Genomic DNA, 16,938 nt, shown 5'->3' on the forward strand with positions numbered 1-16,938 from the left:
TCTGCCCTTCTCTTCTGGTAGTCATGCCATCCAGCCCCCCACTGGGAGCCTCCTCCATCGCCAGCTCCTCCACACCGGCAGGCGTCTTCTCCTTCTCTCCCGTCAACATGATCTCCGCCGTCAAGCAAAAAAGCGCTTTTGCCCCCGTAGTCCGGCCGCAAGCCTCCCCGCCCCCTACCTGCACCAGCGCCAACGGCAACAGCCTCCAAGGTGAGTCGGTCATGGTCCTTTCCCTAGCCCACAGCCAGGGGCATGCTGGGACGGAGGGCAAGACAGCAGCCCCAAGTCAAAATGTGGTCAAGGAGGGGATACTTCCTTTTCTTCCAAAATATCCACTTTGCTCAGTGGTGATAGCAATGAAGTAGCACTCTTGGGCATGGCGAAGTTGAATGAGAGATGCATTATTTAATTGTAATATTTGCATGCCACCCTCTCGAGAAAACATTTCCAAGGAGGATTCCAAGATGTAGGTAGGTAGGTAGGTAGGTAGGTAAGTAGCTAGGTAACTGAGAGCCATTTGATGTAGTGGTTAAGAGAGGCAGGACTGTAATCTGGAGAGCCAGGTTTGATTCCCCACTCCTCTGCTTGAAGCCAGCTGGGTGACCTTAGGTGAATCACAGCTCTCTCAGAGCTCTCTCAGTCCCACCCACCTCACAGGGTGATTGTTGTGGGGTTAATAATAACATACTCTGAGTGGGTGTTTGTCCTGAAGGGCAGTATATAAATCGAATGTTGTTGTTGTTATAAGTAGGTAGGTAGATTTATTTACTGTGTTTATGCTCCACCTTTCTTCCCAATGGGGACTCAAGGCAGCTTACATCATTCTCCTCTCTTTCATTTTATCCCCACAACAACCCTGTGAGGTAGGTTAGGCAGAGAGTGTGTGATTAAAATACAATGATCCAGCGACGGCACCAAGCCCATAAAACCAATGCATTGACCAGATGCCCCTAAACGAACAGCATTCACAGTTAAACAAAGTGGAAGTAAAACAGGGCAGGAAAAATCTGGTAGCTGGTTGTCGCAGCCCTGTGCAGTTGAGCAGTTGTTTTTGAGCAAGAAACAAATGTTGAAGAGCAGCAGCAGCTCCTCTGTTGGAATTCTATCACTCTCTCCAGCCCTCCGAGGGGCTCAGAGCAGCATAGCCCTCAATACAGCAGGCTGTGCCGGCAGATGAGTAAGTGGGTCAGAGAAACTTCCTCTCCACAGGAGAGATGGAATGCCTGGGAGGGGCTCTCAGCCTCCCCAGCTGAATTTTTTAGGGATCCTGCAAATGCCCTCTTCATCCAGCCTACACACTGTGGGTCACCCCTGGAGCTAAGGGCAGGGGGGTGGACATGCAAGATATGAAGAGGGGAGGGGGGAAGCCTTCCTGGCCCCCATGCAGAGGCCACAAACATCCTGCCCTCCGAGCAGGAGCCTGGAGCAGGTTCCCTTCTCATCCAGAAGAAGCCAGCCCACGTTTCACCTGAGATATCCCCTGGCATAATCTCTGCTCTTTCTCGACAGCTTTTGCCCTCACTGTCCTCCTGACCTCGCTTGCTCTCGCTTTCCCTTCTGTTTATACATGTTTGCTTTCTTTCCTCCCTTGCCCTGGGCTGCTGTTTGCTTGGTCCTGCCAACCAGACCAAACCTTTGAGGACTCAGACAAGTTTCACACACCGTCTCGGTCGCTCCAGGGACTGGCTTATTCCTAATCACAGTATGTTTCTTCTCTCGATCTCTTGCTTCCACCCCAGCCTCGCTCTGTCGCCTCGCCCTCTTTTTCTGTTCCTTTCACTGTGAATGGTTGTGACTGCCCTGCAAAGGTCTTTGATCGGGATTCGGGATAGTCAGATCTGTTGCTCACTAGCTGGAAAGTAGCAAGGGCCGAGTTTGAATCCAAAAGGCTAGTAAGGGGCGGTTTGCCGTGCCTCCAGTGCCCACCCACCCCTTGCTGTGATATCCTTGACATTCCTTATCTTCATGATGGCTGCTATGCCTTTCCCGTAGGCGTGGTAGTGAATACTGGCTGTTATTTCCCCCATGACAGGCATAGAGCTTGAAGTCTCCAAGCCTGGGAGGGAGAAAGAGAAGGACACACACTCGCATAGAATCCTCCTTCCCTACCGAAGCGGGGAATGAGCTGCACAGCACTGGAGCTTGGCCTGGCAGGGGGTCATGGCTGCAAGACTGAGCCGTGAACCCAAGGGCATCTGGTGCGAATCTTGCCTCTGCTGTACAGTGGCCTTGGGCAAGGTTAGGGTTGCCAACCTCCAGGTGGGGCCTGGAAATCTCCCAGAATTACAGCCGATCTCTAGACTACAGAGATCCCCTGGAGAAAACGGCTGCATTGGAGGGTAGACTTTATGGCATTATGCCACCCTCTGAGGTCCCTCCCCAGTCTCCACTCCAAAATCTCTAGGAATTTCCTAACACAAAGTTGGCAACCTTATCCCCACACCTGCATTTCTGCAGGGCAGGGAGGTGATGGGACTTTACGTTCTTCCCAGTCGATGTTTGGTAAATTGTGACGGCCTATGGCTATAGACAATAAACTCTTTGGATACATTCTTCCCATTAAAAAAATTTCATAGAATCATAGAGTTGGAAGGGACTTCCAAGGTCATCTAGTCCAACCCTCTGCACAAAGCAGAAAATTCACAACTGTGGGCCAAGCTACAAGTGACGAATGATGCTTGAACGGCAAGTGAACAGACTCACATGTATTCCTCCCTGTTCACTTGCGCTCCGCTTGCGCTCCACTTGACCACATGTCTGTTCACTTGCCATTCAAATGTCATTCGTCACTTGTAGCTTGGCCCTTCCTCTCCCCTCCCAACAGCCCCAGTGACTGCCTGCTCCATGTCCATAAGATGGCAAAAACTCTGCAGGATCCCTGGCCAAACTGGCCTTGAGAAAAAATTCCTTCCTGACCCCGAAGTGGAGATTGGCAGCATTACACTGAGCATGCAAGAAAGGGCCACAAAACCTAAGCACTGATGTATCCCTTCCTGTCATATTGGTCCCTCTCAAGTATGTGCAATAGCCATTCCCCACAAAATGCCTCATCTTGGAAAGGGCACAGGGGCTCACGAGTGCCAGAAGTGACCCATAGAATCCCCGACTGCCATCCTCCTTCAGGTGGCCCCAGCTTGCTTCTGGCTTCTCGATAAGCCATTCGGGATGAGCAGAATTTCGCCAGATTTCTACGAGTCTCTCTTCACGCGAGACAAACCCTCATTCTTATATGAGGACACTCAAGCGTAGGAAGACGCAAAGTTAGCCGGGAAGCATAGTTTAAAATTGTCAATTTCACCTCTCTACACAGAGCCTGCAGAGATCACTCCTCAGAGAGTTTGTTCATTTCAACTCCGCCTCCCCCAAGGAGAGCTGAAATTAAATTACTCTTCCCAACTAACATTGCATCTCCCTACACTTGAGCATTTTCGTATAAGATGGGTAGAGAGACTCTAAGTCTGACTAGCAATCTGGGGAAACTGCCATGAGTGGTAATATTTTCTTTCCCGCGGGACAGGGCTGGGTCACCGATTGCATGGGAAAATACACACAGCAGTAAGCTAAACTTCGGCAAACTACTGTCTGTGTCCAAGCTGGTTCTTGAAGGATGTGGAAGTGCGCTACAACTCAAAGAATTGCTCCGTGGGCTCAAACTGTAGCACCTACGATGCAGTTGTGCAAAGAGAGTCTGTCATATTCCTGCTGCGGTTGAGAACTCCAGGTTGGGAAATTCCTGGAAGTTTGGAGTTAAAAGGCCGTGCTCCCGTAGAGCCTCCAATGCAGTTGAGCACAGAGAGTCTGTAATTTACCTGCTAGGGTGGAGCGCTCCAGGTTGGGAAATTCCTGGAAGTTTGGAGGCGGAGCCTGGGAGGGCGGAGTTTGGGGACTGGAGGACTCTCTGCAGGGATGCGACGCCATAGAGTCCGTCTTCTGAAGCAGTGGGAAAAAGCAAGAGTCCGGTAGCACCTAGAAGACTAACAAAATTGTGGAGTGAAGAAGTGAACTGTGGCTCATGAAAGCTCATACCCTACCGCGAATGTTGTTAGTCTTCTAGGTGCTACCGGACTCTTGCTCCTTTCTGCTGCTACAGACAGACTGACATGGTTACCCATCTTGACCTGTCTTCTGAAGCTGCTGTTCCTCCAGTGGAGCTGATCTCCACCGTCTGGAGATCAGTTGTAATTCCAGGAGATCTCCAGCCCCCACCCGGAGGTTGGCAACCCTAGTTCCTGCCCCCCTGCACAGAGAATGAACTGCTTGTTTTTTACTTTGCAGCCTTGTCCGGTCTCATCGTACCACCCATGTGAGCCAGGGACGCCTACTGAGCCTTCAGGAAGAATGGAGCAATGGACTGGCGTTCCCCCCTGGCCCTTGGACTGAAAAAGCACGGGCATTGCTTATGAGATAAGAGCTCCTGGAGCACCCCAGCTCCTTCTGACTCGGCTGCATGATTTACAAGAGGCTCCCCCTTCTGGTGGGAGGCTGAAATGTAGCCGGAGAAGCCCAGGAAGGTGATCTTCATCCACAAACCCTGAATTGTGGGGGGTGGGCTTCGTCCTCAAGGAGGATAGTGATGTTGGGGCTAGGGTGAGAGTGTTGGAGGGGGGACTTGGCACTGCCATCCTTCCCTCCCAGGAGTTTCTTTTGCATCCTGCACCATTTCTCGCTGCTTTGGTTAAAGGACCACAAGCAAAAAGATTCCATCGTCCCGGTTGGGTTTCCACTCAGGTAGATTTGCTCCCTGCCAAGAATGGAACATTCCTTTGAAAAAGTGTGTATCTTGTAGTTCCCGATTCCCCTGTGTCTTTGGAAAACTGACCCCGTGAGCCAGCACTCCGGAGTGCTTTATTCCTGAGGTCTTGGACAGGCATCCCAGGAAATGAGACAGTGAGCAGATAGAAAAATTGCCACCATTCCAGAAGTCTTGCCTCTCTCTTCCTGGAAATGCCTCCCCGAGTAAGATGGCTTCGCTGGAGCCAACTTCTACTGGCCCCCTGGTTCTTGCCAAGTTCGAGATTGATTCCAGTGAGGAAGAAGGCTTTCAGGAAAACAATAATCATTCCAAAAAAGGACCCTATCTCCCACCTCCCTCGCCTTTCATTTTTCATCCTGACTTCCTTTCAGCCTCTTATAAGTAAACACAGATGAAATCCTCCAACACAATTGAGTTTGGCCTAGCAGATGTTGGCAGGAGCATGCCTGTGAACGAAAGGCATTGCCCGGAAAGCCAACGTCTGGTGCCACTGCAAGCCCCTCTTTCACAGGCAGTGTTGCCCAAAAGCACATAAACATAAAACTGGCAATCCGCACGTATGCCTTGGGTCAACCTGCCTCCCTCTAGAAAACTGCTAACTCCAGTTTGCTGAAGCCGTGCATGAAGTCGTCTTTAGTCTTTGGGAAACGTTTGCTGGAATCCCAGCAACACCCATCAGTTATGACCTTGGCCGTGTGCTCTTCCCAGATGTTCCAGATGTTGCCGTGCCCACCCACAAATCCCCAGGAGTGTTTTTCTCCACCTTCTTCCGCCTCGCCCCATTGGCAGCCACGCCGCCATTGTCTCTGATTCCCGAGAACAGAAAAGAGATGAATCAGCAACAGCCTTGCACGTTAAGTTCTCTGAGGCTACGTTCACGTCGACAGCTGACCGCTGTTTGACAAACCCTTCGCGGGGCTTCTGTCCTGGGCTTGTTCTCCCAGGTGCTGGCTTTGCAAGCATCCTGGGGCGGGAGATCCACGTTGCAGCCCCACGTAAGCCACACAGCTCCTGTGCTGTCCCCACCCTGGGTATCGCCAGTCCATACCTTTGCCACTTAGATCTGTTAAATGTCTTGCAGGGAGGTTTGATTGGCACACGGAAGTGACTCCCGTAACCAGGATAACTCGAAGCCCGCCTGAGCAAGGGGCAAAAGTGAGGAGAGAGCAAGAAACACGGGGTCTTCCTACAAGACCCTCCTCCCCCCTCCCCCTGCCTGTTGGTTCATGTGAATGTTAGCAGTAGAAGGTCCATTCTGACCTGTCCTAGAATACCTCTGCCCCCAGGGCAGAGAGGAGACTAGAGTAGAAGAAGATGGCGAGAGAGTCTAATGCCCTTTTCCGCAAGGTTATTCTTCTTGGATATTCTTGCACCGTCAACTGGCTTGGCTTTCTGCCGCTTTGATTAGCAAGGCGTTCCCCAAAGCATCTTGGGAAGTATCGCCTGTTGAGAATTCAGCCCTTGAGATCCCAACCCCCCCCCCTTCCCGGTTATGTGGGGAAATGGAGTTTTGTTTTGTTTTTGAGCCAGTGTCGTCACCCCCCTGGTCGGGGAGCATAAACTTGCACACACCGAGCCTGTCTGCAAAAAGCACAGAAATTCAGGGCGGAACAAAGTTTATCCTAGCTAGCGTGCGATCTCCATTCTGCATGCTGAGATTGGGGTGGTGGGGGCATTACAGGGATATCGGCAGGTGTCTCTGCCTGCTGCCAAGCCTGTTTCTCCCCCAAGCTGGATTCATTCTTAAGGGGGGGGCGCTTTAAAAGCTCTGAGAAGGCATCTGCAACGAGTGGGAAGGAGAAGGGGTACACAACTCTCCCACTTGTGGCTCAGTGGCAGAGCATCTGCACAGCACGCCCCAGGTTCAGTCCCTGCAATCTCCAGTTAAAAAGGACTGGGCATTCGTTGATGGGAAAGACCCCTCCCAGGGAGCCGAGAGAGCGGCTGCCAGTCCAAGCAGACAATACAGATCTTGATGGACCAAGGGTCTGACTCTGGGTAAAGCAGCTTCAGGTGTTAGCCTGCTGTTTCACCCTGCCAGCTCCACCTTTAGCGTTATGTAGGAAACAGGGATACACCATCTGGTTCTTTACTAAAGTTTGCCCAGCTGGAAAATTGGGGTTCCTACGGCTGTTTAGCTTTCTTCACGCAGCCCAAGAGAGCCTACAGAATGACGGGGGAAAGAGAGGCAAGCGGGAAAACTGGTTGCTTCCTTCTTCACGGTCCATTCCGAAACTTGTTCCAGAACTTTTGTCGTCAACAGTTCCAGAGGACTTTCAGGTGTGCGCGTGAAAACCTCACACAAAGCCACCATTCCCTGCCCCAGAAGTTGGGTTAAGACCAAAAGAAAACCGAAGAACCACTTCCCTGGTGGATTCGTGAAAGAGTTGAATTCATGAACCGACTTGGGGTTTTATAGCAAGGGAAAGCATTGTTTCTTTACAGTTTTACATTTTCTCCCCAAAGTAATCTCAGATCTTTACAAACTGCAGGTACGCTGATTTTTGAATCACTTATTTTTGAAAACATCTTTTTAAAACAAAAACTGTACCTTGTGTTTTTTTTAACTCCTTTTTTTGTAAAAAAAAAAAATAATAAAATAGGATTCAAAGACGGGGTCTGAATCTGATGGGAAGCTCTCCCGCAACTACGCCAGTAAAATCAATGGGTGTTGCTCCTGTTGGTTTTAGTGGGACCAGTGCTGGAGAAAGCCCTGTCGAATTGGGTCCTGGAATTTTAGGACATCTTCTTTCCACCTCCCACATTTATTTTTCTAACATTATTTCTAAGTGGGAAGAAGGGAAGCAAAATTTTGTAAATAAAGATTACGGGAAACGAATAGCCCCCGAATATGGGATTTCATCCCACCCGCTGGGGTTTGTTCACTGTGTATTTATCTTGTTGTCTGGAGAGCTGTTCTCCTTTCTCATGGTTTCTTTGGTATATTTTTAATTTTTTTTTTTACATTGTCCGTTGTGTGTCCTGTGACGGCTGTTGTACAATAGCAAAGTTGATAAATTACTGGCTGCACTGTTTTTCAATGTAAGCACATGTAAATGAACTATTACCTTCATTTCTTAGGAAACGGGCCCTAGAATATATATACCTCCTGCACTTGCCTTCTGAGAAAGTCCCTTTTTTTCCTGTACTACCCACACCAGTCCCTCCAGTCGAAAGATCCAAGCTGCTGCTTCTCCACCCTGCCCAATTGAGTTTTCTCTTTAGGATACCTGCTTGGGGCATGATTCCTTTGAACGAGGGGATACTTGTTTGTTAGCCAGGGCTCACCTCTGTGACACAAGGGAAGAGAAGCAGAAGCAGGTCCCGATGCGTGGATTTCATGAGCTGGGAACAGAGAGGTCCCCAAACAGAATCTCAGCCCAAACACATCCGTGACATCAACTGAAGAAAGTGCGTAAAAAAGCTCTGAGATTCCTCCGAGGCAGGCTGCCCTACAGTCGTTAAGTACCAGAGAATCCTAGAAACATCCCAGTTGCTCAGAAAGAATGGCCTCCTGGTCCATGGGCTCTCGGACCAACTACGCCAAAAAGAGGGTTGGACATAGGCTTGCCAACTCCAGGTTGAGAAATTCCTGGAGATTTGGTGGAAAGCCTGGGGAGGGTGGAATTTGGGGAGGGGAGAGACCTCAGCAGGGTGTGATGCCATAAAGTGCATCCTCAGAAGTAGGTATTTTCTCCAGGGAAACAATCTCTGTAGCCTGGAGGTCAGCTATAAATCTGGGAGATCTCCAGGCCACACCTGGAATCTGGCAAACTTAGCTAGATGCTAGGATATGGTGTTAATGGAGCAACCCTGTAGCTGCAAGAGAGATGGCTGCTCTTAATTCAGGCAGGTGCTCAAGATCTGATGGGGAGGCGGGGGCTGTCGCATCGTCAGGGAAATGTTTCCATCAAGAATTCTGGTGTCCTTGATAACTCATAGATCCAGAGGAGTTAGCCGTGTTAGTCTGTAGTAGCAAAATCAAAAAGAGTCCAGTAGCACCTTTAAGACTAATTTTATTGTAGCATAAGCTTTCGAGAATCAAGTTCTCTTCGTCAGATGCATGATCCGAACTGGTATTTGACCAGACTTGATAACTCAGTTATTGTCCAATATTAAAGGTATTTAGGAGGAGAGAGGAAGGGGTGGTAGAAGAAAGTGGAAAGCAATCCATAGAAACATAATCAAAAAGAGTCCAGTAGCACCTTTAAGACTAACCAATTTTATTGTAGCATAAGCTTTCGAGAAACACAGTTCTCTTCGTCAGCTGCAACTTTATTGTAGCATAAGCTTTCGAGAACCACAGCTCTCTTCATCAGATGCAACCTGACGGTTGCATCTGATGAAGAGATCTGTGGTTCTCGAAAGCTTATGCTACAATAAAATTGGTTAGTCTTAAAGGTGCTACTGGACTCTTTTTGATTTTGCTCCTACAGACTAACACGGCTAACTCCTCTGGATCTATGACCATAGAAACATAGAGCTGGAAGGACCTGAAGGGTCACCTAGTCCAACCCCTGTACAATGACGAAACGCACAGTTATCCCCCCTCCCCCACCCCCACTACTCTCCCAGTGACCATTGCTCTGTGCCCAGTGGAATGCAAAAAAAAAATCCAGGATCTTTGTTCAAGCTGGAATCAATGCGAGCCTCAGATCTATGAAGCCTCGAGCTCCCACACCTGTTTCACCCAAAGGGGTCAGTGCTTGGCATACAGAAGGTCCCTGGATCAAACCCCAGCCGTCTCCAGGTATCAGGTAGCAAGTGATGTGAAAGGCCTCCATCCGAGACCTCGGAATGCTGCTGCCATCCAGAGACTTCTTGGCTCCAGGGCTCTGCAATATGCAGGCCCAGAGTAGACGGCATTGACCTTGATGGGCTTCATGGTAGCTTCCAAGTGTCTCTTCGATTCAATTTGTGAATTTCCTCCCAAATCAATCCTTACCCCCCCCACCACCACCACAACCCTGGATGTGCAGTCCAATTGTTGGGAAGCAATCCCAGATTTTGCGTTGCACCTCGCAACTGCTCGCTTCTCTAAGTGATGGGGTGGTCAAGGCAGCCTTGAATGGGATTTCTGTTGGAGGTGGGAGGAAGAGAGCGAGAACGATGGAGGTGTCTGTCTGTCTGCTGCCTTTGGAGCAATGGAGAAAACGTCGCCCTGTGGCACCTTAACGGATAGCACGTGTACCCAGGCATCTGATTTCATGGAGTCAGAGTCCACCCTCTACTCCAGTGGCATGAATTGGTGATACTCAGTTGGCAGATATATAGATAGAAGGAATCATAGAACCATAAAGTTGGAAGGGGTTTCCCGGGTCATCTAGTCCAACCCCCTGCACAATGCAGGAAATTCACAAATACCTCCCCCCCCCCTACACACACAGTGATTCCTGCTCAATACCCAGAAGATGGCAAAAAATCTCCAGAATCTCTGGCCAAACTGGCCTAGAGAAAATTGCTTCCAGACCGAAGAGCGGCAATCGGCATTACCCTGCACATGTAAGAAGGAGCCACGAGAACTAAGCACTGACGTAACCCTTCCTGCCCTCCCTCTCATGATCTGCCCAGGTTCACACAATCAGCATTGCTGTCCGATGGCCACCTAGCCTCTGCTTAAAAGCCTCCAAAGAAGGAGAGCCCCCCACCTCCCGAGGAAGCCTGTCCCACTGAGGGGCCGCTCTCACTGTCAGGAAGTTCTTCCTAATGTTTATCCAAACACTCTTTGGTGTAGTGTTTGGTGTAGTACACCAGTTTGGTGTAGTGGTTAAGAGTGTGGGACTCTAATCTGGAGAGCCGGGTTTGATTCCCCACTCCTCCACTTGAAGCCAGCTGCGTGACCTTGGGCAAGTCACAGTTCTCTGGAGCTCTCTCAGCCCCACCCACCTCACAGGGTGATTGTTGTGGGGTAATAATAACACTTTGTAAACCGCTCTGAGTGGGCATTAAGTTGTCCTGAAGGGCGGTATATAAATCGAATGTTATTATTATTTCATTTTAGCCCATTGGTTCTGGTCCGACCTTCTGGGGCAACGGAAAACAACTCCGTGCCATCCTCTGTATGACAGGCCTTCAAGTACTTGAAGACGGGTTATCATATCACCTCTCTATTGTCTTCCCTCCAGGCTAAACACACCGAGCTCCTTTAACCTTTCCACATAGAACTTGGTCTCCAGACCGCTCACCATCTTTGTTGCCTTTTTTTGGATACGGAAAACCTATACAGAGACTTCTGGATGAGAAGAGCAACCACAACTGCAGGGAAAAGAGCTCTCTCAAGTACAATACACAACCATAAATTTCTTTAAAGTGTTCGGTGCTGTTTTTCAGTTAATCATTGAATAAAGTACAGAAATCTTAACAATACATTATATCCATAGTTTTTTACATGTAATGTACGGTAATACAATCAATCAACGATTCAACAACCTTTCAAGTAAGTAAGTTAGGAATGTCCGATAATATTCAAGTAGTCTTGTCCGTGTACAGTTCCAATTGATTAATACAAATTGCATTTGCCCGTTATTCTCCCCGTATTCCAAAATAGCTGGGTATACTTCCCAATTTAGGTGATGAAATCTCTCCAGCCCAATCGCTGCGGTGGGGAGGTACTGGTTTCAAACTGGCCCGACAAACAGCTAGCGTCGTTTGTTTCGCATACATATTTTAACTTTCTCAGTGCATTTGTCAAGTCGGATGTACTTCTGTTCATTGCCGACAGACGCCATATCCACCTCTTGCATGCACAGGACAGCTGTTTGTTCGTTGATTGATTGTATGATTGTACTTTACATGTAAAAAACTATGGATATAATGCATTGTTAAGATTTCTGTACTTTATTCAATGATTAATTGAAAAATAGGACTGAGCACTTTAAGAAATTTATGGTTGTGTATTGTACTTGAGAGAGCTCTTTTTCCAGCAGTTCCTTCGGATACATTCTAGCTTGTCTATATCTCTGTTAATATGCAGTGCCCAAAACTGAACACAATACTCTAGATCAGGGGTGGGCAAATTGCGGCCCGCGGGCCACATGCGGCCCACTACAGAGCCACATGCGGCCCGCCAAGCCAGTCACCTACTGGGCACCTGGCACCAAAAAAGCAACACTCTGCAGCTTTTCTCCCTCACACAATAAATAAATTGAATAAAACTACCACTATTTTATTTAATTTATATTTATTGATTTTTATGATATAATTTATACCTTTTCTGAAACGCAAAGTTAACTAATGAATGCAATCATTTTAAAAGGTGCGGCCCTCCGCTAACCTCCGCTCCCACAAAGTGGCCCCCGAGCCAAAACAATTGCCCACCCCTGCTCTAGATGATGTCTAACCAGAGCAGAGTAGAGTGAGACCATCACTTCTTGTGATCGGGACGCTATGCACACGATCACCAAATCACCAGTAATAATTGTGTTTTGTGGCCTCTTGGTCCTCCTCTATACAATCTTTCCTCTGTGTGTGTGTGTGTGTGCGCACCTGTCTCTGTTTCTGTGTGTGTGTCTTTGTGAGAATCTGTCAACTGAGGTTTTTGCATGAAGATGCTACCAGCACTAACCCAGCTACCTCTCTGGAATGTATAAGGTTATTTCATTCTGAGATGCACGGGTTAGTCAGGTCTTGTCGAGGTGCAATTTTAATCAGCCAAACAAGTGTCCGTTTGGGCAGCGATCCTAACCAAAATTCCCCCAAACAAATTTTCCTCTCTGTTCTTGCCCACAAGGTAAGATCTTGCAATGTCATCCTGAACACATTAATTCTAAAGCAAGCCCCATGGTGTGCATGGAAAGCCAGGCTTCCTAGTAAGTGTGCCTCATGCTGCAGCCCTTGGAGACAAAGATGGATGGGTGCCCACAGCCAGGATAACACAGCCCCTCCACCTTCCCTGGGTGGAAGTTGATATTTTTTACTGGGAAAGCCAGCATTGAGATGTCTCCCTTTCCTGAACACCAGAGGTCTTGAGGTTCAGCTCTTGCAAAAGATGTCTGATGAGGTGGCCATGCAGATGGGTGGGCCCAGATTGCGACTGCTGAATGGTGTGGGAAAGGCACTCTGCACATGTTCAGAGCAACTCCCTGCTTTGATAGTGCCTCCAACTGTCCTCAGCTGAGCGACAACAGTGCAAATAAGATCTGGTTACCGTTAATTAAGCCTTAGCTTAATTTAAAAGCGGCCAGACAGAAGCCAGAGGAGGGCTCTCAGGCCCTGGAATCCCGTGCCATTCCGCCTGCCCTGCGCCGCAGAGGCATTCCAACATGCGATCTCTAATCAGTGCAGCTGCAGTTCGTGCAGGCTGAGCCACGGGGCTTGTCTCTGAGGTGGGCTTCAGAGGCAGATCCCAGCTCCGTTGGTCACCGGATCACGCCCATCGCTCAAGATACTATTACTGCTCTTGGCAGAATTGCCAACTCACCAGGAATGAACACCCGGGCTTGTTCCAATGCTTTTACCACAAGGTGGATCTGCAAAAATACAAAAAGGCAACTCGACAGTGTAGGGAGAAGCAGGCTCGCTTGCTAATGTCTTCAGATCAAGCGGCTGGCAAAAGCAGAGGATCGTGAGCCAGCAAATAAGTTGGCAGCCCAGCTGGATCTTTTCCCACCTGTGCAATTCTCCAGCACCCCACACTTCATGTCTGTTCCATGTGCACCCCCATAAGCCCTAGGAAGTGGATGGAAGGTTTTTTATTGTGTGCATGAAAAGACACTTCCAGTTCAAGGGGAGGTCAAGCATCGGGCTTGGTCGATGGGCAGATTCCAGAAGAGCGACAAAGAAGCCAAGAAAAGGAGCGGGTGGGGAAGTGTCCCAGAGAGGGAAGGAGGCACACGCTGGGTCCAATTCAGGGAGCTGCCAACTGGATGAGATCCAGTGAGCATTTTGGAAGCAGCACAAAGTCTGCTGCGAAGGCCAGCCAGCCTAGTGGCTCTGCAAATCACCATCCTCAGTTTAACCGATGCAGGGAGAGAGGGTGCACCATGCCTCCTCCATGCTGAGTGACCCTTGGGAAGGGACTGGAGGTGGAGACCAGCCCTTTGGCAGAAGGCGGCGAGTGAAATGAAGTGGCCGGTGCGGGGAGGCCAAGGGGCGGCCAAGTCCACTCCCATCTTCCTCCTCAGCTCCACCCACACTATACTGGCAGTAGAGAGCCAGTGAGTTAGAGCCTGGCCACATCTTATTTGTCATGTGTCAAACCACACACACACCAAAAAAGGGGGGTGGCAGCCCAGGACAGCATTGGGCCCCTCCCTCTTGAATCTGGGATTGTCAACCTCCTGGCAGGGCCTGGAGATCTCTTGTAGTTACATAGGGTTGCCGGTCGTCAGATGGAGGTCAGGGATTCCCCTGCTCCCAGCCTCCTCCCCCTTGCCACTACTCACCTGGCCAGCAGGGGAAACAGTGTGGGAAGGGGCTTCCCACGGCCCGCTCCCTGCACTGCGCAACAGCGTCATTCCCAGGAATGATATCACCACGCAGGCCCTGGGAGTGCTTCTGGGCTTCGCACTGAGCCGATTCTTAAAGATTAGTTCCCCTGGAGAAAACGGCTGCTTTGAGAGGGGGGCTGTATGGCATTATGCCCCTTTGAGGTCCTTTGACTCCCCAAGATTCACTTCCAAATCTCCAGGAATTTCCCAACCTGGATTTGGCAAGAACAAGTACAACAACAACATGCCATCAATGCCTTTATATAAATACTGTAAATCCAAAAATTTTCTGCTTTGGGAATCTTATGTTCTGTCAGTTACTCTGATGCTTCACTACCTAGTTTCATTTTCCCAGGCACCAAAGGGAAGAGAGTGACTCAACAGATATGTGCCTGCCAGGGACATCATCCAACCAGAACAGCCAGCCCATTTCCCCACCAAACAAGAGTATCCGGATTAGCATATTTGTACACAACATTTTCACTTAATAGTAATCTTTGTTTCATCTCACTGGCTTTGGACAGACTTTCTATACAAGCAAGTCTCAATTAAATGAGCTATTTGGTTCTCTGGAGCTGACCCAAGGCCACCTGCAGAGTTCATGGCAGTAGGGACAGTTGAACCAGCAGAGTGCTGATTCACAGTCCAACCACTTAGTGTCCCAGTAAGAGGGAACAAAGTCAGTGTTGTTATTATCCCCACAAGGCAGCTGGGGAACTGGGGCTGAGAGAAGTGGCTTCCCCGAGGCCGCCTGCAGAGTTCATGGCAGTAGTAAAAATCAAACCAGCAGAGTGTTAGCTTGCATTCCAACCACTTAACCCCTACACTGCTATCTCTATTAGACCCACATTTCTCCCCTTGGAGCCATGAAAGAAGGGCTTCCATGAGATGCCCACTAAGTTATGTGAAGCAAGATAAATGTTGGGGTTGTGGGATGGGCAAAGCCCGCTCCCTCCCAGAAACTAGGCAAGGGGCAGTTTTAACCCCTTACATGCACCGAACCCGCCCTCCCCGAGGCTCTGCAGTATGCAGTCCCTTTTTCTGTGTCCAGCTCTGCGTCTCACACAAAACAACCCCTCTCCCCTCCAACACACACTGCCGTGTCTTAAATAGATTCAATGCAAGCACCCCCCTCCCCCAAGGTGGTGCATCTTATCATCGGCTCACTGGTGGCTATCAAACCTGCCTCTGCGCATGATTTCTGCAGCCTTCTTGGCATAAGCCGTCCTTGATTTCTGTCTGTGCCTGCCTCCTTGTTAGTCGTCTGGGGGCGCCTTTGGGGCCACCAAAGGAAAGGCAACACTTCTGCTGAAAAGAAGGCTGTCAGCAGAAATGCAGCAAGGAAGGGGGAAGAAACCGTAGCAGGTATGAAAACACTCGCCCTGCTTGATAAAGTTTCTACATTTCGATCTCAGTTTTTGGTTGGTGCAGAGATGCGTTCCTTCTCGTTCTCGAAGTTCTTATAATTGGGACAGTCTAGCAGCCTAGGTTCAGTAAGGTTGATTTTAATTTGTCCAGCAGCTAAGGACTCGCAAACGAACGAGATTCAAGTCTGAACTATTTAGCAGCAGCAGCCAATCTTTCTTTAATGCTAATTAAGTCAAAGCCATGCAAGGAGCACCCATTTTGGTACATAAGAACACCAGAAGAACGCTACTGGATCTGATCAGGAGTCTATCTAGTCCAGCACCTCTGTGTCACACAATGGCCAGTAATGGTTGCCAGCCTCCATGTGGGGCCTGGAGAGCTCTCAAAATTGCAACAGACTACAGAGATCCGCCGCCCTGGAGAAAACAGTAGCTTTGGGGGGCAAACTCTACAGCATCACGTTCCCCTCTGAACTTCTCCTCTCCCTAAAGTCTGCCCTCCCTAAATTCTGCGTCACCCCCCCCAAATCCCCAGGAATTTCCTAAGCCAAAGTTGGCAACCCCTAGTGGCCAGCTGATATCCCTCGGGGGGCCAATAGACAGGGCACAGAGGCCAAGGTACCTTCCCCTTAATGCCATCACCTAACATGGGGTTTCATAGATTTACTATGCAGCAGCAGTTAGCCATAGATTTTTTTTGAAAGTTTTTTTATTATTTTTTAATATCTAACATTAAAAAAAAAACTACAGAAGACTACAAAAGTATAAAGGGGAGGGGGAAAAAAAGGGAAGGGAGGACTGGGAAAAGGGAAAATCAACATACAAACAACAAACACTACACTATATGTCTTGTATTCCCTTCATACTGCAATTTTTCTTAAAAGTTAACTTTCTAATATGCTATCAGATTGGTAGGTCTTATACAATACAGATTATATTCAGGATCAGGACTTCTCCCCCCCCCCCCTTGCGTCTCAGTCTCAATTCTCTCTGCGCAGCTGGAGCAGCTGCGCCCGCTCTTTCCTCCCCCCCAGTTAGCCATAGATTTACTGCCTCTCACCACGTCTAGTAGCCATTGATGGATTCTCATCCAAGAATCTGTCTCACCCCCTTTGGACTGTTGCACCTCAGCTTCTCCAAGGCTTATTTTACAAAATTTGCAAGCGGCGTTGCAAAATTGTTGATTTGATCTAGCAAGCTCTGATCTTACATCGGCCATTTCCACACACGTTGAATAATGCACTTTCAATGCACTTTCGCAATCCTTTGGAAGTGGATTTTTTGTTCCACACATGGAAAAGCAGTTTCAAATGTTCACTAAAGAGCACTGAAAGTGGATTATCCAACGTGTGTGGAAGCAGCCTTCATTAGAACGCTTCAATGAATTTAA

At 48.9% G+C, this 16,938-nt stretch overlaps 1 protein-coding gene across 1 annotated transcript in view; it reads left to right on the forward strand.

The window, feature by feature from the left end:
* The window catches only part of EBF4 (EBF family member 4), a 135,985-nt gene extending 128,140 nt beyond the window's left edge, over positions 1 to 7,845 (forward strand). Inside the window, exons 15-16 of the mRNA XM_054989982.1 lie at positions 22 to 210; positions 4,276 to 7,845. Of these exons, the coding sequence (XP_054845957.1) occupies positions 22 to 210; positions 4,276 to 4,307 (221 nt within the window). The 3' untranslated portion in view covers positions 4,308 to 7,845. The remainder of the gene's footprint in view (positions 1 to 21; positions 211 to 4,275) is intronic.
* The last annotated feature ends 9,093 nt before the right edge of the window (positions 7,846 to 16,938 follow it).

This window comes from Eublepharis macularius, chromosome 10 (assembly GCF_028583425.1).
Source record: "Eublepharis macularius isolate TG4126 chromosome 10, MPM_Emac_v1.0, whole genome shotgun sequence".
Taxonomy (NCBI): domain Eukaryota; kingdom Metazoa; phylum Chordata; class Lepidosauria; order Squamata; family Eublepharidae; genus Eublepharis; species Eublepharis macularius.